General features: G+C 43.7%; 1 protein-coding gene across 3 annotated transcripts in view; it reads left to right on the top strand.

Moving 5' to 3' along the window:
* Nucleotides 1–17,884, top strand: part of UBE3C (ubiquitin protein ligase E3C) — a 146,125-nt gene extending 128,241 nt beyond the window's left edge. For all 3 annotated transcript variants that reach the window (XM_069729725.1, XM_069729723.1, XM_069729724.1), the window contains exon 24: nucleotides 16,949–17,884. In XM_069729725.1, the coding sequence (XP_069585826.1) occupies nucleotides 16,949–17,119 (171 nt within the window). In that variant the 3' untranslated portion in view covers nucleotides 17,120–17,884. The remainder of the gene's footprint in view (nucleotides 1–16,948) is intronic.
* The last annotated feature ends 5,895 nt before the right edge of the window (nucleotides 17,885–23,779 follow it).

Below are 23,779 nucleotides of genomic sequence, written 5' to 3'. Positions count from 1 at the left end.
AACCTCGTGCATGAAATTTGGCTTCCATCTCTGACACTCTTTGTGTCCGTAGCTCGTTGTCCGAGACTATGCGGGTTACCCGCTGGATTTGGGATTTAGGGATCGCTTTTTTGATGGCTCTGGGATGTAGACTCTCAAAGTGCAATAGGCTATTCCGGTCAGTGTTCTTTATGTAGATATCAGTGCTTAACCTACCCGTGTGGTCTTTGATGACCACTGTGTCCAGAAAATTCATTCTGTGCAGGTCATGAGCCATGGTAAAGGAGATGCCAGGCCACGCGGTGTTAAGAAAATCCACAAAGGACCGGAAGGACTCCAATGTGCCGCCCCAAACGCAAAAAATATCGTCTATGTAACGCTTCCAGAGTAAAACGTTTTCTTGGAAGCGTGAGTCAGGGTAGATGATGCTCTCCTCAAAATCTGCCATATAGCTGTTAGCGTAAGGGGGCGCCACGTTGGAGCCCATTGCGGTCCCCCGTATCTGTAGGTAGTATTGGTCCTGGAACAAGAAGTGATTTGAATCGAGAACCAGTGTGAGTAGTTCCACCACTAAGTCAATTTGTTGCTTATGGGTCCCTGTGGTAGATAGAAGTTTTTTGATAGAATTAATACCATCCACGTGGGGAATGGAAGTGTATAAATCTTTTACGTCCAGTGATGCTAATATAGCATCGGCTGGTACACTACCCAAGTCCCGTATTGTTCCCAAAAAGGCCCCAGTATCCAGTAGAAATGACCTAGTGGATTGGATATGGGGGGGTCAAGATTTTTTCTAGAAAGATAGCTATTGGGGACAATATAGAGTTAGTGGCTGCCACTATCGGACGTCCAGGGCGATGCTCAAGGTTCTTGTGGATTTTAGGAAGTGTATATCGAAAGGCCACAACATTTCTCAACTTATGTTCCAGGTAATCGAGCAGGTCCCAGCGCCCAGACGAGGGGGTGACAGATTAGCCTCCCTAAAACGTAGGGAGGCGTTCTGGATCCACACCCTCGATACCCTGCATCCTAAAGGTCTTAATAGGGACTATGACCTTGTCTCTTTTACTTAATTTGCATAGGGATGTCTCAATATTAGGGACTCTAACATTTTGATACTCACAGTTGTCAATTATGTGCATTGTGACTTGGTTGTTATTGCATACTTATCATATTAATCACATACTTTTCCTGTTTTTTATTATATGCATATCTCTAACATATTTATCTATCTTCCTAGAGCCGCCTATATTGAGCCACCAGGACTCTTCTGCCTATCCACGGGGTCACAGCGGATATGATATGAATAACCCCCACCTCCACCTTTTCAGCGCTGCTATCACTATTCCGTACCATCTGAGGCTGTTCCTCTGTTACACTTCACAGTGCACACCTTGTTATGTCCCGCCTCCCTATTGTGGAGTCACCCGATTGGCTGGCTCACTCCTGTCAATCGCGGGTAACAACATGTGGTCACTTCCGGTACATCACTTCCGGTTGGACCGGCGCGCACATAAGGAACGCCGCATTGGCGTCTCCTCACTCGGGCAAGCCCCTCTGACAGCGGTGGACACCGCGTCCGGACCCTCTTCTCCCTCAGGTAATTCTCTCCTCAGGGGCTATGTCGCCACCCAGCATGTCACACCACTTGGCTACTTCGCCATCGGACATGTACCCTGACTTCACTGCTTCCTTCTCCACAGCCTGCAGCAGTATCTGCAGCCGCGTCTTTTGACCGGAGGCTTACATTTTTCAAGGTATTAGCACTCACTGGGGCCTCTCATATTTCCGGTACGGTCTTACTATAGCCGATCGACAGTAGCTCCTACCACGGGGTTTTTCTCCTTCCTAGGGATCTCCTTGGAGTTCACCACGCCTTTTGGAGTATTCCCTCAACATTTTCCCAGACACCTCTCAGTACGGTACGATACGGGGCACTTTACTCTCCATACCCTTTCACCACCAGGGGGGCTGGGATTCACTAGTGTACTCCTCATATTGTTGGTTCCTAACATCGCCATACCAGGACCTTTTGACACACTGTATATACTTTTGTTTGCTTCTGTTTGTTCTGTTCATTTTCTTTATTCCGTTTATTTATTTATCTTACACTGTATGTATCCACTGATGTGTTTACAGATGTAATCACAGATGTACTTATTATCTATTTTCTTTACAACATTGTAGTAACTGACGAAGGCCAGACCAGGCCGAAACGTTTTTCGTACTACGAAATAAAAAACCATCAATTTGACTTAAGTTGAGTGCCGGGTTCTTTTTATCTAAGCATAATAACAGACGCGGATTCTTTACTGTAAGAGCAGTGAGACTATGGAACTCTCTGCCGTATGATGTTGTAATGAGTGATTCATTACTAAAATTTAAGAGGGGACTGGATGCCTTTCTTGAAAAGTACAGTTAAGTCCATATATATTTGGACAGAGACAACATTTTTCTAATTTTGGTTATAGACATTACCACAATGAATTTTAAACAAAACAATTCAGATGCAGTTGAAGTTCAGACTTTCAGCTTTCATTTGAGGGTATCCACATTAAAATTGGATGAAGGGTTTAGGAGTTTCAGCTCCTTAATATGTGCCATCCTGTTTTTAAAGAGACCAAAAGCAATTGGATAGATTCAATAGTTTTAAATAAAATGTTCATTTTTAGTATTTGGTTGAAAACCCTTTGTTGGGAATGACTATCTGAAGTCTTGAACTCATGGACATCACCAGACGCTGTGTTTCTTCCTTTTTGATGCTCTGCCAGGCCCTCACTGCTGTGGTTTTCAGTTGCTGTTTGTTTGTGGGCCTTTCTGTCTGAAGTTTAGTCTTTAACAAGTGAAATGCTGCTCAATTGGGATGAGATCAGGTGACTGACTTGGCCATTCAAGAATATTCCACTTCTTTGCTTTAATAAACTTCTGGGTTGCTTTGGCTTTATGTTTTGGGTCATTGTCCATCTGTAGTATGAAACGACGACCAATCAGTTTGGCTGCATTTGGCTGGATCTGAGCACACAGTATGGCGGCTCTGAATACCTCAGAATTCATTCGGCTGCTTCTGTCCTGTGTCACATCATCAATAAACACTAGTGACCCAGTGCCACTGGCAGCCATGCATGCCCAAGCCATCACACTGCTTCCGCCGTGTTTTACAGATGATGTGGTATGCTTTGGATCATGACCTGTACCACGCCTGCGCCATACTTTTCTCTTTCCATCATTCTGGTAGAGGTTGATCTTGGTTTCATCTGTCCAAAGAATGTTCTTCCAGAACTGTGCTGGCTTATTTAGATTATTATTATTCTTGATGCTTATGAGTGGCTTGCACCGTGCAGTGAACCCTCTGTATTTACTTTCATGCAGTCTTCTCTTTATGGTAGATTTGGATATTGATACGCCGACCTCCTGGAGAGTGTTGGTCACTTGGTTGGCTGTTGTGAAGGGGTTTCTCTTCACCATGGAGATTATTCTGCGATCATCCACCACTGTTGTCTTCCATGGGCGCCCAGATCTTTTTGCATTGATGAGTTCACCAGTGCTTTCTTTCTTTCTCAGGATGTACCAAACGGTAGATTTTGCCACTCCTAATATTGTAGCAATTTCTCGGATGGGTTTTTTCTGTTTTCGCAGCTTAAGGATGGCTTGTTTCTCGGTCTCCCATGACAGCACTACGAAGAGAGGGGATCCGCCCTTCAGGGACAGGAAACCTACAGATAAAAGGGCGGTACCTCTCCCTCGCATCAGTTGGTTTCCTGTCCCTGAACAGGGAACCTCTTTTCGGTGGTACCTGTTAGGAAGACCGATGGACCGGGACCGGGCGGTCGAGTTCCGGCAGCGAGGAGGCTCCTGCCGCGGCTTGTCCGGCTCCCGAAGCCGCCACCGCTGGAACCGAGGGGTTCTTCAGGGTGGGCGGAGGGAGAACGCCGCCGATTCCGATGTGAAGAAGGGGCGCTGGATCACCCGGAGCTTCTGTGCCGACAAGCGCACGCTCCGGGTGTACTAAGATGGCCGCCGCTCCGGAAATGCGGCAGGACTTCCGGGTCATCGCCGCGCGCATGCGCGGTAGCTTCCTTTCTCCCTGGAGGACGTGACGCAGGACCGGAAGTGCGGGGAACGCCGGAGGTGGCGCCAAATACAAATAGGGAGATGGTGCACACATAGTTGTCGCACCATCTCCCTATAAATCATGGAGGACAGCGATCCACAGGAGCTGCAGCCGAGGCAGCAGCACCATAAGAAAACAGACCCTTAGAGCGCCAGGAATGGGTCTAGCAGTCGTTCTACACAGCGCAGCAGGTCTGCTGCGAAGACTAATTCACCTCCTCGGGAACCTTCCATTCCAGACCCAGGGCCCCCTCCAGAACCGGTACCTGCCTGCACGTCCGAATGGTGAGTTGATCTTCGTGAATGTATATATTATAATAGGGCTCCCTCTTCTCCCTTAATAGGGAAAGAAGAAGTTGGAGAAAAGGAAAAACAAATCCTGCCCCATCTGTGACAAAACTTTACCAGTAGCCTGGGACAAAAAGCTTTGTAAATCATGTATCCAGCGTGTGCTATGTGAGGAGACTCCCGACTTTGCATCCGAGCTAAAAAATATTATTAGATCTTAGGTTCAGAATGCTGTATCTTCCTCCAAAAAAGGAAAAGATAAAGTAAAGGAAACAGTACAATCCCACTCTGTCCGATCCTCATCTGAAGACGCAGATTCGGACGATTCTGACTCCTCCCTATCCTCCTCCGAGGAAGATTCAGGCCGACATTGTTTTCCACTCGAGGAAGTGAATGCCTTAGTGAGAGCCGTTAGGGCTACTATGGGGGTGGAGGAGCCTAAACCTGACAAAACAGCCCAAGACGTAATGTTTGGTGGCTTGGGACAAAAAAAACGGAAAACCTTTCCTCTAAATCCCAATGTCCAATCCCTAATTAAAAAAGAATGGGAAAAACCAGATAGGAGAAACTCTTCGGTGCCCTCGCTTAAAAGGAAGTATCCCTTTGAAGATGACGCATCCACTTCCTGGGATAAGGCACCAAAGTTGGATGTAGCGGTGGCAAAAGCCTCGAAAAAATTTGCGCTCCTGTTCGAGGACATGGGTACCCTCAGAGACCCTTTAGATAAGAAAGCAGACACATTTCTTAAAGGGGCATGGGAATCGGCTGGGGGTAGCTTGAGACCTATTGTTGCGGCTACCTGCACCTCCAGATCTCTGATGGTGTGGATTGATCAATTAGAGAGTCAAATTAGAGACGGGCTACCCAGGAATAAATTACTGGATTCTATCCCTGCAATTAGAGCAGCAGCAGCATTCCTGGCGGACTCCTCGGCAGACTCTGTACGGTTAACATCTAAGGCCGCTGCTCTCTCCAACGCAGCCAGAAGAACCTTATGGCTCAAAAGCTGGCCTGGGGATCTCCAGACAAAGCTAAAGCTATGTTCTATTCCGTGTGAAGGAAATTTTCTGTTTGGAGAGACCCTGGATGACATCCTCCAAAAAGCAGGAGACAAAAAGAAGGGGTTTCCAAATTTGGGCCCAGCCCCATTCAGGCAGTCCTTTCGGAATCGGAGATTTTTCCGCCGCAGACCCCCCAGGGAGCAGAATAAATGGGAAGAAGGCAGGAGAAGGGATAGAGGTTACCTCTTTGGCAACACCTCTCGCGACAAAAAACCCTCCAAATGACATTGTGCCCTACGGTAGGGGGAAGACTCACATCATTCCTTCCCGCCTGGAAGAAAATATCCAACAACACCTGGATTCTAAACATCATACAGTACGGTCTAAAAATAGATTTTATTTCTTTTCCTCCCCGGAAGTACATAGAAACGAAAATAAGATCTTCAGTGGCAGAACAAGCAGCTTTAGAGAAAGAAATTATTTCCCTACTGCAAAAATCTGTGATTCAAGAAATCCCTCCTCAGGAAGTAGGAGAAGGGTTTTTCTCCCCTCTTTTTTTAGTACCAAAACCCGATGGGTCCTTTCGGACCATTATAAATCTAAAAAACCTGAACAAATACGTAAAAAATTACAAATTCAAAATGGAAACAATAAAGTCCACCATAAAAATCCTGTTTCCGAATTGCTACATGGTCGTGATAGAACTAACCGATGCATATTATCATGTGCCCATCCACAATCAGTCTCAAAAATTCCTGAGATTGGCAGTTCCCTTAAAAGGACAATTAAGATTTTTTCAGTACAGAGCTCTTCCGTTCGGAATCTCTATAGCTCCTCGAATATTCACGAAGGTAATAGCGGAAATGATGGCCCACATAGGGAACAAAATATATTAATAGTCCCTTACCTAGACGACTTTCTCATCGTAAGCAACTCGGCCCAAAGTTGCAAAGAACAGAGGGACCGGGTAATGATTATCTTGACGGACTTTGGGGGGGGGGGGGGGGGGCTCATAAACTTAAAAAAATCAAAGTTGGAACCCTGTCAAGTACAGGAGTTCCTAGGTCTGACATTAGACTCCCGAGTCCAAGAATGCCGACTTCCAAACCCCAAAAAAGACAACATATTAGCCATGATAGCGCGAACCTTTCACCATCCTTCCATGACTCTAAGGAGAGCAATGTCACTACTAGGCTCTCTGTCCTCATGCCTACCAGCGATACCCTTCGCACAGTTCCACACAAGAGAACTTCAGTGGCACGTACTCGAATGGCAGTCAATACTAAAAGACAATTTGGAAAGTCGAATCACCCTGAATTCCTCAGTTATTCATTCCCTGCGTTGGTGGGCAGAAAGCCAAAACTTATCAAAGGGAGTTCCTTGGGTGACACAAATATCCCGGGTGATAACAACTGATGCGAGTCCCACAGGGTGGGGGGCTCACATGGGGGACAGAGTGGCTCAGGGAACCTGGTCAGTTCAGGAAATATCAGCATCCTCAAACCAAAAAGAACTTTGGGCAGTGCTTCAGGCTCTTCTTTCTTTTCTGACCTATATTCAGGGACATCATGTCCGAATCTTTTCGGACAACAAAGTGACTGTAGCGTATATAAACCACCAGGGAGGAACAAGGTCTCAGGCACTCATGAGTTCTTCAGCCAAAATTTTCAACCTTGCAGAAGAAAATCTACTATCCCTCTCTGCGCTACACATTCAGGGTTCAAACAACGAGAGAGCAGATTACCTGAGTCGATCACTGTTAAAACAAGGCGAGTGGTCCCTAAACCAATCCATCTATGATCAGATCACAAAAATGTGGGGAGCACCGACAATAGATCTATTCGCCAATTACAAAAACAAAAAGGTGAACAAATTCTGCTCACTGAACCCGGTAGGGAATCCACAGGCTCTAGATGCCTTTATGATTCCGTGGACTCAAAAATTAACTTATGCTTTTCCTCCAACTATTCTGATCCCGGCAGTCATTCGGAAAGTCAGAGAGGACAAAGCGAAAATGATCCTCATAGCCCCGTTCTGGCCAAAAAGGACGTGGTTCTCCTGGCTGAGGATGCTTTCGGTCTCGGACCCATGGGTCCTGCCGAATATACCAGACCTTCTACATCAAGGGCCGATCTTCCACCCACAGGACTCGAACTTACATTTGACAGCCTGGTTTTTGAACGGGGACTATTAAAAGAAAGGGGTTTCTCAGATAACTTAGTCACCACGTTGTTAAAAAGTAGAAAACCCATCACTACTAGAATATATGGGAAGACATGGAAAAAATTTCTGTCCGTCTCCAAAGTAAAAGTCCAAGATGGGCCCTCAATTCCTAAAATACTGGAGTTCCTACAAAAAGGTCTGGAACAGGGGTTGTCGGTTAGTACTCTTAAAGTACAAATAGCAGCTCTAGGAGCACTCTATAACCATAATATTGCGGCCAACCCATGGATAATTAGATTTGTTAAGGCGGTGACAAGATCAAAGCCATTAGTCTATCAGAAAGTGCCCTCATGGGACTTAAATTTAGTCCTCTCGGCGTTAACGGGTCCTCCATTCGAACCCATAGAAACGATTCCCATTAAAACTTTATCACTTAAAACCATTCTCTTGGTAGCGTTAACATCCGCACGCAGAATAAGTGACATTCAAGCCTTATCCTCTAATCCACCCTTCACTAAAATATTAGATGATAGAGTCACTCTTAGACCTGACCCGGCCTATTTGCCAAAAGTGGCATCAAAATTCCATAGGTCACAAGAAGTCTCCCTGCCATCCTTTTGTCCAAACCCAAAAAATGAGAAAGAGCAGAACTTCCATAATCTAGACGTCAGAAGGTGCCTAATCCAATACTTAGATTCCACCAGAGAGTATAGGAAGGAAGGCTCTCTGTTTGTCTGTTTCCAGGGTCCCAGAAAAGGATTTCGGGCATCCAAGGGTACTTTGGCAAGGTGGATAAAGGAGGCGATAGTCTTGGCATATTCATCCTCGGGGAATGAGATCCCAGATGGTATAAGAGCACATTCCACAAGAGCAGTAGCTACCTCATGGGCTGAGAGGTCAGAGGTATCAATAGAGCAAATCTGTAAAGCGGCCACCTGGTCATCACCATCGACCTTTTTTAGACACTATAGATTAAATCTAGCCTCTGTGTCTGACTTAACCTTCAGACGAAGGGTTCTCGAGGCGGTGGTCCCTCCCTAAGCTTAGTCTCTGCAATTCTCTCCGTAGTGCTGTCATGGGAGACCGAGAAAGTCGTAGTTACTCACCGATAACGGTGTTTCTCGGAGCCCATGACAGCACTCGCTTATTCCCTCCCATCACGAGTGCGGTGAGCACCTTTAATTACATATAATGTATATAGTGTATATAGTATGAGTATAGGCACGGGGTTCCTCTTTTAAGAAATGTTGTAATATGATTTTTTCTCTGTTGTAAACTAACCTGGAGGTCCTCCGATGCTCTGTAAACCAACTGATGCGAGGGAGAGGTACCGCCCTTTTATCTGTAGGTTTCCTGTCCCTGAAGGGCGGATCCCCTCTCTCCGTAGTGCTGTCATGGGCTCCGAGAAACACCGTTATCGGTGAGTAACTACGACTTTCACCTGCATGGAGAGCTCATTTGACCGCATGTTTACTTCACAGCAAAACCTTCCAAATGCAAGCACCACACCTCAAATCAACTCCAGGCCTTTTATCTGCTTAATTGTGAATGACATAACAAAGGGATTGCCCACACCTGTCCATGAAATAGCCTTGGAGTCAATTGTCCAATTACTTTTGGTCCCTTTAAAAACAGGGGTGGCACATGTTAAGGAGCTGATACTCCTAAACCCTTCATCCAATTTTAATGCGGATACCCTCAAATGAAAGCTGAAAGTCTGAACTTCAACTGCATCTGAATTGTTTTGTTTAAAATTCATTGTGGTAATGTCTATAACCAAAATTGAAAAATGTTGTCTCTGTCCAAATATATATGGACCTAACTGTATAATGTTGCAGGGTATATATACTAGATTCCTTGATAGGGCGTTGATCCAGGGAACTAGTCTAATTGCCGTATGTGGAGTCGGGAAGGAATTTTTTCCCCAAAGTGGAGCTTACTATTTGCCACATGGTTTTTTTTTGCCTTCCTCTGGATCAACATGTTAGGGCATGTTAGGTTAGGCTATGGGTTGAACTAGATGGACTTTATAGTCTTCCTTCAACCTTAATAAGTATGTTACTATGTTACCTTGTCTGATTTGGCAAGATTTATTTTGCAAATTACGGTGTAAAATAAGTATATGGTCATTAACAAAAGTTCATCTCAATATTTTGTTATTATTTATTTATATAGCACCATTAATTCCATGGTGCTGTACATGTGAAAAGGGGGGTTACATACAGGGTTATAGATATCGTTAACAGTAAACCTACTAACCTATATGTCACTGTAAATTTGTTTAATGTTAACGATATCTATAACCCTGTATGTAATCCCCCTTTTTTTTACATGTACAGCACCATGGAATTAATGGTGCTATATAAATAAATAATAAATAAACAAATTTACAATGACAGACTGGTACAGAGGGGAGAGGACCCTGTCCTTGCGGACTTACATTCTTCGGGATAATGGGGAAGAGACAGGAGGTGGTGGTGAGGCGGCAGCTCGGGTGGTTGGTGAGGCAGCCGCTCTGGCGGTAGCGACACGGCAGCTCGAGTGGTTGGTGGGGCGGTCGCTAGGGTGGTTGGTGGGGCAGTAGCTCGGGTGGTTGGTGAGGCGGCAGCTCGGATGGTTGGTGGGGCGGCAGCTGGGGTGGTTGGTGAGGCGGCAGCTCGGGTGGTTGGTGGGGCGGCAGCTCGGGTGGTTGGTGAGGCGGCAGCTCGGGTGGTTGGTGGGGCGGCAGCTCGGGTGGTTGATGAGGCGGCAGCTCGGGTGGTTGGTGAGATGGTAGAATGGTTATTGCAGGCTGTAGGCTTTCCTGAAGAGATGGGTTTCCAGGTTCCACTGGAGATGCCCGATGCAAAGCTACATTGTGTGTTCTGCTCCTCTGCTACTAAGCTGGTCTCGGCTACCGGTCACCTGATCTGTCAGCAGAGACCAGCTCCGTAGCAGCCACACACTGTACCATTCCAAACAGCATCACCAGCAAGAAGTTGTTCATGTCGCCGAATAGTCCTGGTTAAAATTCATAACAGCTGCAATGAAAATGATCACAGCTCTCCTAATGTCATACCTATTAGACCAGTGTGATTGCTGAGGGTCTGGCTACTGAGACCCCTTACAAATCTGAAAGCAAAGTGTAAGGTGGGCAAATGTGATCGGACATATAAATGGCATTAAAAGATATTAAAATCCTAACGTCTTAAGTTTTCACCAAATGTTCTCAATCATGAGAGTTACAGTAAGGCACTTATGTTCAGCCCTTCGGTAAATGAATATTAAGTGTTACTCGGCTGGCAGTAGTCACTACTTTAAGGCCATCGCGAGCCGCATCCCTGACAAATCTCCGACATTATTTAATGTTTGTAGACTCTGGATATCACAAGGTTACACCATTAACAAATTAAGAGCCCATTTGGAGCCAGATTAAATGTTACAAGATAGCATTTTCTAAAACTAATTAAAGCTTAATAACTTTAATAAATTAGGATGCCGTAGATACAGAAAAAAACCTACATTTGTATTCGAGTGAGTAAGATCGCGACGTTCCCAGCAGGTCAAAATAATAAATGGTTTCTCTCCACTGGTGAACTGTTGTCTCCCGCTTGTAATGGGTTTCATTATGCAGTTCTCACTCTGGCCAGCCACTCGTTTTACGGTAGCACTCCATCCTGCTACATTACTGAACCTTGAAAGTGGAAAAAGCCAATAACCTATGTAGAGATGGTCCAGAAACGCGGCAATTTGGCAGTGGGATGTATTAAAATGGTTGCCTTCTTCTGTGTTAATAACTTCATGGAAACATTGTCTTTATGTGAAAGTTACAAAGGTTTAATATTATACTAAATAACACTTTATAACTGGGAGATTGGACTGCCGGTAACTGAAAATCAGTGTGAAGTATTGAGATTACCTGGTACTCCTAAATAGCTCTGTAGACTTGATGTCTAGGAAGGGCAGATATGGAAGCATAGTCCCACCATCTACTGCCCATCCTGAAAGTCACCCCTCCATTCCCACAGTATGTAGGGAACCTGGCAGTATATTCGTGCTGCCCCAACCACAGACCGTGCCCATCAGACCCTGGTTGCGTTATTGCAACCGCGTATGTTTTATGCTGAAACGCTGCTGTGCTACAGAGAAAACATACGTTAAAAAGCCGGCCAGGGACCGTGCATCTCAGGTGACTGGTCCAAGAAGCAGCGGCTTCTCTCCGTCACCCTGGACTGAAAGATCTGACCCTGTACACAGCAATCATGTGTGTGATACATGGCTGCCAGATCAATCTACCGCCTGATTCCCCTCAAGGTAAGGGCACAGACCATCATTATAAGGGTTTAGACCCTTTTTTAATAATCCTTCTATCTGTCACACTGAAGTATTACTCCAGTGTTGTATTATTGACATTACTAGGGTTCTGGGTCACAATCTGACCAAAGACCACAGCTACGTGGCGTTTATATGTTCTCTCCGCGTTTCTGTAAGTTTCTTTACAGTTCTGGTTGTCTGGTTTCGTCCCACACCCTGAAAATATACTAAGAGATAACCTGACTTTTGAATACATTTGTATGTCTGCATGTGACGGTCTAAAATTAAAAACAATAAGATTCTCAGCACCATTAGGGACAGGGACTGATGTGAACAGTGACGACCTCTTTCTAGTGCTGTGGAATACGTGGGCGCTGTATAAGGGATGGGTAATAAATACATTGCAATCAGTGGACGTGAATTTCCATGTAGAATGTGAGGAGGAGAAGATTTATCAGAGATTGAGGCAGCCGTCCAAAATATTAAGGTAGCGGTCTTCCGGATGACCTTCACAAATATCTATATCATACGAATATGCACCTAGAAGATGTTTTCCAGAAAGATATAATCCGGATTTATTGGATTTCTTTTTGTTATGACCTCGCTCTTTAATATCGTATAAATAAATCCCTAGCATGATTTTTCAGCCTTTTTGGAGTAAGCTTAAAATATAAGCCCAACTCCAAAAATAAGCCCTATTTGCGGTTCAGTAAGATAATGTCCAGGCAAATCCAAAAGTTAAACAATACAGCAGCACTCAAAAGAAAGCAGACACCCCCAAAAGAATCGCACTCACCAGACCCCAAACAATTGGCAAGTGCTGATGGTGGATGAGCGCTCACACTGAGACGTGCGTCGCTGTCAGGTCCTTCTCCGTTCCAGCTGCATGGCAACTCTTAAGGCCCCTTCACATTAAGCGACGCTGCAGCGATACCGACAACGATCCGGATCGCAGCAGCGTCGCTGTTTGGTCGCTGGAGAGCTGTCACACAGACCGCTCTCCAGCGACCAACGATGCCGGTAACCAGGGTAAACATCGGGTAACTAAGCGCAGGGCCGCGCTTAGTAACCCGATGTTTACCCTGGTTACCATCCTAAAAGTAAAAAAAACAAACAGTACATACTTACCTAACGCTGTCTGTCCTCCGGCGCTGTGCTCTGCACTCCTCCTGTACTGTCTGTGTGAGCACAGCGGCCGGAAAGCAGAGCGGTGACGTCACCGCTCTGCTTTTCGGCTGACCGACGCTCACAGCCAGTGCAGGAGGAGTGCAGAGCACAGCGCTGGAGGACAGACAGCGTTAGGTAAGTATGTACTGTTTGTTTTTTTTACTTTTAGGATGGTAACCAGGGTAAACATCGGGTTACTAAGCGCGGCCCTGCGCTTAGTTACCCGATGTTTACCCTGGTTACCAGTGAAGACATCGCTGGATCGGTGTCACACACGCCGATCCAGCGATGTCCACGGGAGATCCAGCGACGAAATAAAGTTCTGGACTTTCTTCAGCGACCAACGATCTCCCAGCAGGGGCCTGATCGTTGGTCGCTGTCACACATAACGATTTTATTAACGATATCGTTGCTACGTCACAAAAAGCAACGATATCGTTAACAATATCGTTATGTGTGAAGGTACCTTTACACCGCTCCCCAGCGTGAGTGATGCTGCTTCCGGTCACCAGGGGGCGCTATCCACGGTCAGGGGGACCTGACGGTGACGCAGATTTCTGTGCGAGCGCTCATTCACTTGCCAACTCTTCACTGTTTGGGATCTGGTGAGTGTGATTCTTTTTTTTTTTTTGGGGGGGGGGGAGGGGAAGTGTCTGCTTTCTTTTGGGGATCAACCAATTTTAGCAATCAGTCCAAATACATAGAGAATAATAATTGTACATTTAAGTAGGTAATTTAGGCCATAGTAAATATGGTGTGTACCCACCACTATAGGACTGGTAGGGAGTATATGGTTCTGCACCATGAGAATAGCAGATAACAAAATGTACAACTGAATCAGTAATAGGATTAACACAAAATATATTAACATTTAGATAACATAAATGTAAATCTATCAATTAGCCTGTATATGGCACCACATAACAACAAATGTATAGGGAAAGGGGTGAACATATAAATTCCATTATTAACCCTGCATTCATCAAATCTGACCTACAATTTCCAAAAGGAATTGATACCACATCTATTTGTCACATATATATTAGGTAAAATTCCTTTTGGAAACTGTAGGTGTTATCATATGATGAATACTCCGCTTAGGGATGCGAACGTAATTTATATATTCATACCGGATTTTAGAGAAAATGTAAAAGAGGTCACCACCTAATACATGGGATCAACCATGTCAAGATATAATGTATACTCAAACAAGAAAGAAACATGCTATGAACACAGGGATCACCAGAAATGAATAATGTTTTACTGTTAGAATAGTGCTGACAGCGTATGCAGATATCCCTTTTGTGTTTTTTTTTGTGTGCAATATTGCGACTTACATTGTATTTCAGATTTGATTATATTGAATGTGGTTGTTTGATAGTTGAGGGTATTTTTTAGCCTTACTGTAGGCTAGTGAGTACTTTTTTTTGTCATTTTTGACTTTTTAAATGTTTTTAAAAACTTTTTCTTTTTGCTGTGTGTATCAATAGAAACATTATTTCTGGTGATCCTTGTGATCATAGCATGTTTCTTTCTTGTTTGGCTATATGATCATACCGTATTTACCGGTAAACAGAGGAACAAGAAATATATTTTTAGTCATGTATACCGGTTAATGTTGATTGTTGTTTATGGGAAAAGGAAATGGGATCTCAAGAAATTGATGATGGATTTCATGGTTTGGAGAGTTATGCCGATGATCCAGTGTGTGATGATATGATTATATTTGAATAATTATTAAAAAAAAAATTTTGTTCAAGAATAAGTGTGGATTGTTGTTCATGGAAAAAAAAATAAGACATCTAGGATTGCTACCTTCCAATAGGTGGCACTAGAGTTCTATTCCTCTTCCTCTCTGAAGAGACAATTTGCATAATTTACAATGTATCACTAAAAAATGGATCCTATACCGTGGCTCCGCATGGCATATGATTTTTTTTTTTTTTGCGCATCCTTAGACTTGGATGGGTAAGTCTCATCTGATTTACAGAAGAAACTAGATCACCCTGCTATTTTTTTCGCATATAGTACTGCCTGTTTTTTTCGCAGACAGCACTTGGACTGAAAATATGGTTGTGTGAACAAGCTCTTAGGTAACTGTTCGTCTAAATGACTAATAGCTGGTGATGTAACGAGCCTTGTCACATGACTTAAGGTACAGTCACACTAAACGATGCTGCAGCGATCCAGACAACGATCCGGATCGCTGCAGCGTCGCTGTTTGGTCGCTGGAGAGCTGTCACACAGACCGCTCTCCAGCGACCAACGATGCCGGTAACCAGGGTAAACATCGGGTTACTAAGCGCAGGGCCGCGCTTAGTAACCCGATGTTTACCATGGTTACCATCCTAAAAGTAAAAAAACAAACGCTTCATACTTACCTACCGCTGTCTGTCCCCGGCGCTGTGCTTCTCTGTACTGGCTGTGAGCACAGCGGCCGGAAAGCAGAGCGGTGACGTCACCGCTCTGCTTTCCGGCCGCTGTGCTCACAGTGAGTGCAGGAAATCACAGCGCCGGGGACAGACAGCGGAAGGTAAGTATGAAGCGTTTGTTTTTTTTACTTTTAGGATGGTAACCAGGGTAAACATTGGGTTACTAAGCGCGGCCCTGCGCTTAGTAACCCGATGTTTACCCTGGTTACCAGCGAAGACATCGCTGAATCGGCGTCACACACGCCGATTCAGCGATGTCAGCAGGAAGTCCAGCAACGAAATAAAGTTCTGGACTTTCTGCAGCGACCAACGACATCACAGCAGGATCCAGATCGCTGCTGCGTGTCTAACTGAACGATATCGCTAGCCAGGACGCTGCAACGTCACGGATCGCTATCGTTTAGTGTGACGGTACCTTAAGGATAATAGCCAAACCAGAATCTCAATTTGCAGACACTGTGTTTCGGGGTACTGCCCCTTGTCAGTGCAAAGTGGAGATCTGGTTTGGCTGGGTGAGTGGCGTCTGACCGGGATCCAAGAAGTATCATTTCTCCTTGCAGAGATTGACATGCTAAGCATAACGAGATTTAAAGCCGCAATGCTCCTCTGGGAAATATGCTAGTTATGCAAATTGTCTCCTCACAGAGGAAAAGAACCAGAACTCTGGTGGCACTAGAGTGCCAGTTCTCTTCCTCTCTGAAGATGTAAAAAGCAGACTGCACATGGGCAATGAGAGAAAAAATCATCCAAGTTTTCTGGATGAAAGGCAGACCTATTTTTTAGTTGCTCGTGTGAACCTAGCCTTAGAGTGGATGACCTCTTTTTTCCTATGTAATGTCCGAGCTTTGCCGTGTGCTTTGAGTCAACTGGATGTCTCTCCACTGCTGCCCCTTATCCCCTCTCACAGCAATCCTGTCACACAAACCATGGGAATGATACTGCAAAGCTTGCGGACAAGGAAAGGTGGAAAGAGTACAGGAAGGTGGGGTGGGATGTTAGAAAGATGATATCTTCCCCTGTTAACATATTTTATATCATACTAGTACACAAATCCCGTAGGGATTGTTCCAGCAATGCCGATCCCCAACCACTTCAGTGATTGATAAAGTGTAGTGATGAGCAAATGTGCTAGGATAAGGTGTTATCTGAGCATGCTCATGTGCTAACATAGTGTCTTTGGCGTGCTCGAAAAATAGGTTTGAGTCCCCTCGGCTGCATGTCTCGCTGCTATTCGACAGCCGCGACATGCAGGGACTCGAACCTAGTTTTCGATCACGCCGAAGACACTCATGTCAGATAACTATGAGTTCGCTCATCACTAATATAGTGTCATCCATACCGATCATTCGTCACCTGCTTACGGTGGCACAGCACAGTGAAGGCACCATTGCTTGCCGTGATTGGGCCAAAATACAATGACTGCTAGCCATTGGGACTAGACACAGTTATATCCGCCAGTTACCAAGTAATGGGAATTGTTGTAGGTGTTTGAGCTGACAATCTCCTCTCTTCTAGGAACTGTATCCCGCCTTCTGCATCCATAACGGAGGGTTGGATCTAGAGCGACTTCCCACCGCAAGCACCTGCATGAACCTTCTCAAGCTTCCTGAGTTTTATGATGAGAACCTTATGAGGAGCAAACTGCTTTACGCTATCGAATGTGCTGCTGGCTTTGAACTGAGCTGAGTTTGAGCCTAAACGTCCAACGCAGGATTAAAAACTGGTGCCTAAATAAATAATTCCCCATGAAATGGAGATGTTTCAGGAATCCTGGCTTTATGACATCAGTAGTAGATTTGGAATTCGCCATCGACTTTCCTTAAGTGAAAATAAAAAAATAATGGCTGTTTCGATTGAGAACAGTTTTCCAGAAATAAAAGCACTATTTAATAACGTGACCAGTCGGCAAAAATGAACCAAAGATGATCACTTGGCTTAGTGCTGTTTGGATTAAAAAAAAAAAAAAACTTCCAGAAGCTGGTGCTATGTCTATACATCCAGCAGAGTGGAACCACAAAGGCATAAAACAGGGTCCGGATCATCCAGAATAAAGACGCCTCTGCCATGGATACCGCGGAGAGAAGCGCGTTCTAGCCAATCCTGCTGGCATCAGAATCAGGACAAGAATACCAACTGTCTCCACTGTGTTTCCTTCACTGCCTGCCCCTTTGGTCGGTATTCATCAAGTGTCGTCTCTAGTATTTTTTCTTTCTTTTAAAAAGACCCCTATGGAGAGGGTGGACTATGGATTTTAAGTGATTCTGTACAATGTACATCATGATGACTAAGATAAAGTTGTGAATATACAAACATTTCTTTGCTTCGTTCTCATTACTGTACAGATTTTTTTTATCAGATTTTTTTTTTTTTGTCATGTAGTACCGTCCACTGTCATGGCTATGGAGGAGAATATATGGTAACATCTATTAAATATTATTTCAGACTCAAAAATCTGCTTTGTCAGCCTTTGTTAATTTTAGACTATTAAAGGAGGGAATTCTCTTCCACGATCATTTGGAAAGATGGCGGTGTCACGCAGTCGTGTTGCAACCTCTGGTTCGAATCATTGCTCGTGATTGTGGCCAAGGGACGTAGTGATTTTATCTTGCACGGTCTCAAGTCGTCAAGTAACCCAAACCTAAATCCCAAAGGGGTCTTCCACTACTATTATGTTGGTATTATCCTTGGTATAAGTCACCAATGTGAGATTCACACTGATCAGCGGTCACCAGCTCCGGTAGTATCCATCAATATACGAGGAACACCGCAGCATCCTCGCAATGTTCAGGGGCCAGCGCCAGGTCCTACAGGTGAGCTGGTGACTCGTAGCTCAATAATATAATATTCGGTGAAAGCCCCTCTAAATTGACCTCTGTTTGTCATACAGGGCAGCATTTAAAGGGACAGAATGATGGTTCAAACTAAGTCGCGGCACTCGGTGCTTCATGGCGCGGCCAGTCATTTCAACACACTTTCCACCTTCTTGTTTTCCCTCAATCTCTAACCCCCTCTTCTACTTTGATTGACATCTCTAGCTTCATAGAACCAGAGAAGGGTGGAGATGGCTGGAAGGTGTATATATAAAGAATTGGCCGCACCATGTTTCAACAGTCATTCTGAGCTCCTTTAAGATGTATAATACAAAAACATTGATCTTCATTCCGTAAGGCTCATTTCTATAGGCTAAAAGATGATTTTATTGCCATAAACCGGGACAAAGTCCTTAAAGGGAACCAGTCACCAGGTCTTCCCAATATAAACTAAAGCCACCACCTTTAAATCCCCTATTACAGCAGTTTAAGCAGTACATAAAGGTATGGAAATTTTTAGTTTTTTTTAATATCCAGAGTGGGTTGAGAACTTATACACAGCTTTCTAGACAGCTGTAAAAGAGGCATTAACCCCTTTACCCCCAAGGGTGGTTTGCACGTCAATGACCAGGCCAATTTTTACAATTCTGACCACTGTCCCTTTGAGGTTATAACTCCGAAACGCTTCAACGGATCCTGGTGATTCTGACATTGTTTTCTCGTGACATATTGTACTTCATGATAGTGGTAAAATTTCTTTGATAGTACCTGCGTTTATTTGTGAAAAAAACGGAAATTTGGCGAAAATTTTGAAAATTTCGCAATTTTCAAACTTTGAATTTTTATGCAATTAAATCACAGAGATATGTCACACAAAATACTTAATAAGTAACATTTCCCACATGTCTCCTTTACATCAGCATAATTTTGGAACCAAATTTTTTTTTAGTTAGGGAGTTATAAGGGTTAAAAGTTGACCAGCAATTTCTCATTTTTACAACACCATTTTTTTTTTAGGGACCACATCTCATTTGAAGTCATTTTGAGGGGTCTATATGATAGAAAATGCCCAAGTGTGACACCATTCTAAAAACTGCACCCCTCAAGGTGCTCAAAACCACATTCAAGAAGTGTATTAACCCTTCAGGTGTTTAATAGGAATTTTTGGAATGTTTAAATAAAAATGAACATTTAACTTTTTTACACAAAAAATTTACTTCAGCTCCAATTTGTTTTATTTTACCAAGGGTAACAGGAGAAAATGGACCCCAAAAGTTGTTGTCCAATTTGTCCTGAGTACGCTGATACCCCATATGTGGCAGTAAACCACTGTTTGGGCGCATGGGAGAGCTCGGAAGGGAAGGAGCGCCGTTTGACTTTTCAATGCAAAATTGACAGAAATTGAGATGGGACGCCATGTTGCGTTTGGAGAGCCACTGATGTGCCTAAACATTGAAACCCCCCACAAGTGACACCATTTTGGAAAGTAGACCCCCTAAGGAACTTATCTGGATGTGTGGTGAGCACTTTGACCCACCAAGTGCTTCACAGAAGTTTATAATGCAGAACCGTAAAAATAAAAAATCATATTTTTTCACAAAAATTATATTTTTGCCCCCAATTTTTTATTTTTCCAAGGGTAAGAGAAGAAATTGGACCTCAAAAGTTGTTGTCCAATTTGTCCTGAGTATGCTGATACCCCATATGTGGCAGTAAACCACTGTTTGGGCGCATGGGAGAGCTCGGAAGGGAAGGAGCGCCGTTTGACTTTTCAATGCAAAATTGACAGGAATTGAGATGGGACGCCATGTTGCGTTTGGAGAGCCACTGATGTACCTAAACAGTAGAAACCCCCCACAAGTGACACCATTTTGGAAAGTAGACCCCCTAAGGAACTTATCTGGATGTGTGGTGAGCACTTTGACCCACCAAGGGCTTCACAGAAGTTTATAATGCAGAGCCATAAAAATAAAACAAAATTATTTTCCCACAAAAATTATTTTTTAGCCCCCAGTTTTGTATTTTCCCAAGGGTAACAGGGGAAATTGGTCCACAAAAGTTGTTGTCCTATTTGTCCTGAGTACGCTGATACCCCATATGTGAGGGTAAACCCCTGTTTGGGCACACAGGAGAGCTCGGAAGGGAAGGAGCACTGTTTTACTTTTTCAACGCAGAATTGGCTGGAATTGAGATCGGACGCCATGTCGTGTTTGGAGAGCCCCTGATGTGCCGAAACAGTGGAAACCCCCCAATTATAACTGAAACCCTAATCTAAACACACCCCTAACCCTAATTCCAACGGTAACCCTAACCACACCTCTAACCCTGACACACCCCTAACCCTAATCCCAACCCTATTCCCAACTGTAAATGTAATCTAAACCCTAACTTTAGCCCCAACCCTAACTGTAGCCCCAACCCTAACCCTAACCCTAGCCCTAACCCTAGCCCTAACCCTAGCCCTAATGGGAAAATGGAAATAAATACATTTTTTTGTATTTTTCCCCTAACTAAGGGGGTGATGAAGGGGGGTTTGATTTACTTTTATAGCGAGTTTTTTAGCGGATTTTTATGATTGGCAGCCGTCACACACTGAAAGACCCTTTTTATTGCAAAAAATATTTTTTGCAATACCACATTTTGAGAGCTATAATTTTTCCATATTTTGGTCCACAGAGTCATGTGAGGTCTTGTTTTTTGCGGGACGAGTTGACTTTTTATTGAAAACCTTTTCGGGCACGTGACATTTTTTGATCGCTTTTTATTCCGATTTTTGTGAGGAAGAATGACCAAAAACCAGCTATTCATGAATTTCTATTGGGGGAGGCGTTTATACCGTTCCGCGTTTGGTAAAATTGATAAAGCAGTTTTATTCTTCGGGTCAGTACGATTACAGCGATACCTCATTTATATCATTTTTTTATGGTTTGGCGCTTTTATACGATAAAAACTATTTTACAGAAAAAATAATTTTTGCATCGCTTTATTCTCAGGACTATAACTTTTTTATTTTTTTGCTGATGATGCTGTATGGCGGCTCGTTTTTTGCGGGACAATATGACGCTTTCAGCGGTACCATGGTTATTTATATCTGTCCTTTTGATCGCGTGTTATTCCACTTTTTATTCGGCGGTATGATAATAAAGCGTTGTTTTTTGCCTCGTTTTTTTTTTTTTTTCTTACGGTGTTTACTGAAGGGGTTAACTAGTGGGACAGTTTTATAGGTCGGGTCGTTACGGACGCGGCGATACTAAATATGTGTACTTTTATTGGGTTTTTTATTATTTAGATGAAGAAATGTATTTATGGGAATAATATTTTTTTTTTTTTTCATTATTTTGGAATATTTTTTTTTATTTTTTTTTTTACACATTTTGAAAATGTTTTTTTTTTACTTTTTTACATTGTCCCAGGGGGGGACATCACAGATCAGTGATCTGACAGTTTGCATAGCACTCTGTCAGATCACTGATCTGACATGCAGCGCTGCAGCCTTCACAGTGCCTGCTCTGAGCAGGCTCTGTGAAGCCACCTCCCTCCCTGCAGGACCCTGATCCGCGGCCATCTTGGATCCGGGCCTGGAAGATGACTGGTTCCCTTTAAAAATATAAGGACACTTATATAAGCATCCTGGATAGATTCTGTGCACAATATGTACCGTATGGGAATAAGCAAGTTATAAATAAGAAAAACACTGGCACAATAAATGACAAACCGAGATCGTTTCAAGAACTAAAGCAATAGGGCATTGATGAGGCATGAAAGGGTTAGTCCCACAATTGCATTATTTTTCACAAGTCACAGCTAACGCATGCTTATTAGAGATTAAGTGCAACGTAAAATGTATTTTTTTTTTTTTAACTCAAATGTTTATTTAGGATCACATGACCATTTACTTGTTACATTCTTATATTTCAATACAGACTTTTCACCCCAAAACAGACCCCCCCCCATTCCCAACTTAATCCACCCCCTCCCAAACAGACAGCCCACCTCTTTTAATAACTTAACCATCAGGATTATGGAGTTACTATCATCTCATGTAGATCTGCATGCCTCATATTATACACCCTTCTTTTACAGTGAACCTATCCCATGGCGAGCCACGAAGACCACAATTTATCAAAGGTTTCTATTTTCCCTCTTTTCTTATAAATCCCTTTTTCTAATATCAGGCCCTGTTTTACATACTGAAGGAATTCCCTTCTTGTAGGCGGCTCATCCTTAATCCAATTTCGCGCTCTCACCTTCCGAGCCATATACAGTAATCTGGCAATGGCTGTCTTCAGATTGTTACTCCAATCTCATCCTCGCATCCCAACAAGCACACTACCGGTTCTCTTGGCACCGTGCATTTGTACGCACCTTCCACTCGACTCAAAACCACCAACCAAAAAGCAGCCAGTCTCGGACATGTCCACATCATATGAAATATGTCAGCATCTGCGGACCTACACCTCGGGCATTCAGAGTCAACACGCAAACCTGCCTAGCGTGGTGTAGGTCCGCATGCCTGATGTCACATGAACCCTGTGGCCAATCAGTGGCCACTTCACTCTCCCTGCCTTTGAACATATCACATCCGGAGGAAGAAGAAAACCACACCACTCACTTCCTCCAGATTTAAACTATTTGTCTGAAGGTGGAGAGAGTAAAGCGGCCGCTGGAACAGCGCCAACACCAGAGGCTGAGTATAAAAGGCGGAAACGTTCGGATTGAGTAGGAAGTAGTCCGAATAGTGGACAACCCCTTTAAAAGACCATTACCTCTGTCATATTGCTGATTCCTTTATAGGCATAGCACATCTTCTGACCCCTGATCTGATGTTGGAGCCCCACTACTGGAACTATGGATGGGTCATCAATATCTAAGCCATGGACACCCCCTGCAAGATGAGTGGTCTTTGATATTGCTTGACTGCAAATGTTTTAAGATTTTAATCCAAAGTTTTGTCTGTTTTATATTTGTATTTTATTTATGACCATTTGAATAGTCATGTGATTCCGGCATTTCTATATATCATCTTCTGTCAACAGGCTACACAAGTAATTACCCACCCTCATCTCTATTCACGCACTTACTAATTCAGTTCATACCACAATAAATCCATTAAACCTTCCCAGTCACCTAAAGTATCTGAATTCATTGCAAGCAAGAAGTGTAATGTATTCCGAGAGGATGGTTGCGTTGTTGGAAGTACATTATCATCCATTACTGCAGATAAAATATCCCATAGTTCAAAGTGTTAAGCGCTGTCATAAACACGGGGAGAAGGCAAAACTAGGAGTAATATACAGACTCCAGAGGTGCACTGTACACAAAATGTTATAACTTATCAACATGTTTCCACCTTAAGTCATAATCAAGGAGTCATTTTTTCCCAAGAGCAGAAGTAAACTGTAATAAAACATCTCGGACGCCTTCTATTCATTAAGGAGGTGCGAATGGTCAAGGCAAATGTATGCTAAAACATTTTCTAAGTACATTTTGGCAATGCAAGTGTTATGACAATGAAGTGGATGGACAGAAAATACTG

The sequence above is a fragment of the Ranitomeya imitator genome, chromosome 6, assembly GCF_032444005.1.
Source record: "Ranitomeya imitator isolate aRanImi1 chromosome 6, aRanImi1.pri, whole genome shotgun sequence".
NCBI classification, from domain to species: domain Eukaryota; kingdom Metazoa; phylum Chordata; class Amphibia; order Anura; family Dendrobatidae; genus Ranitomeya; species Ranitomeya imitator.
This window is presented reverse-complemented; position numbering and strand designations above follow the sequence as displayed.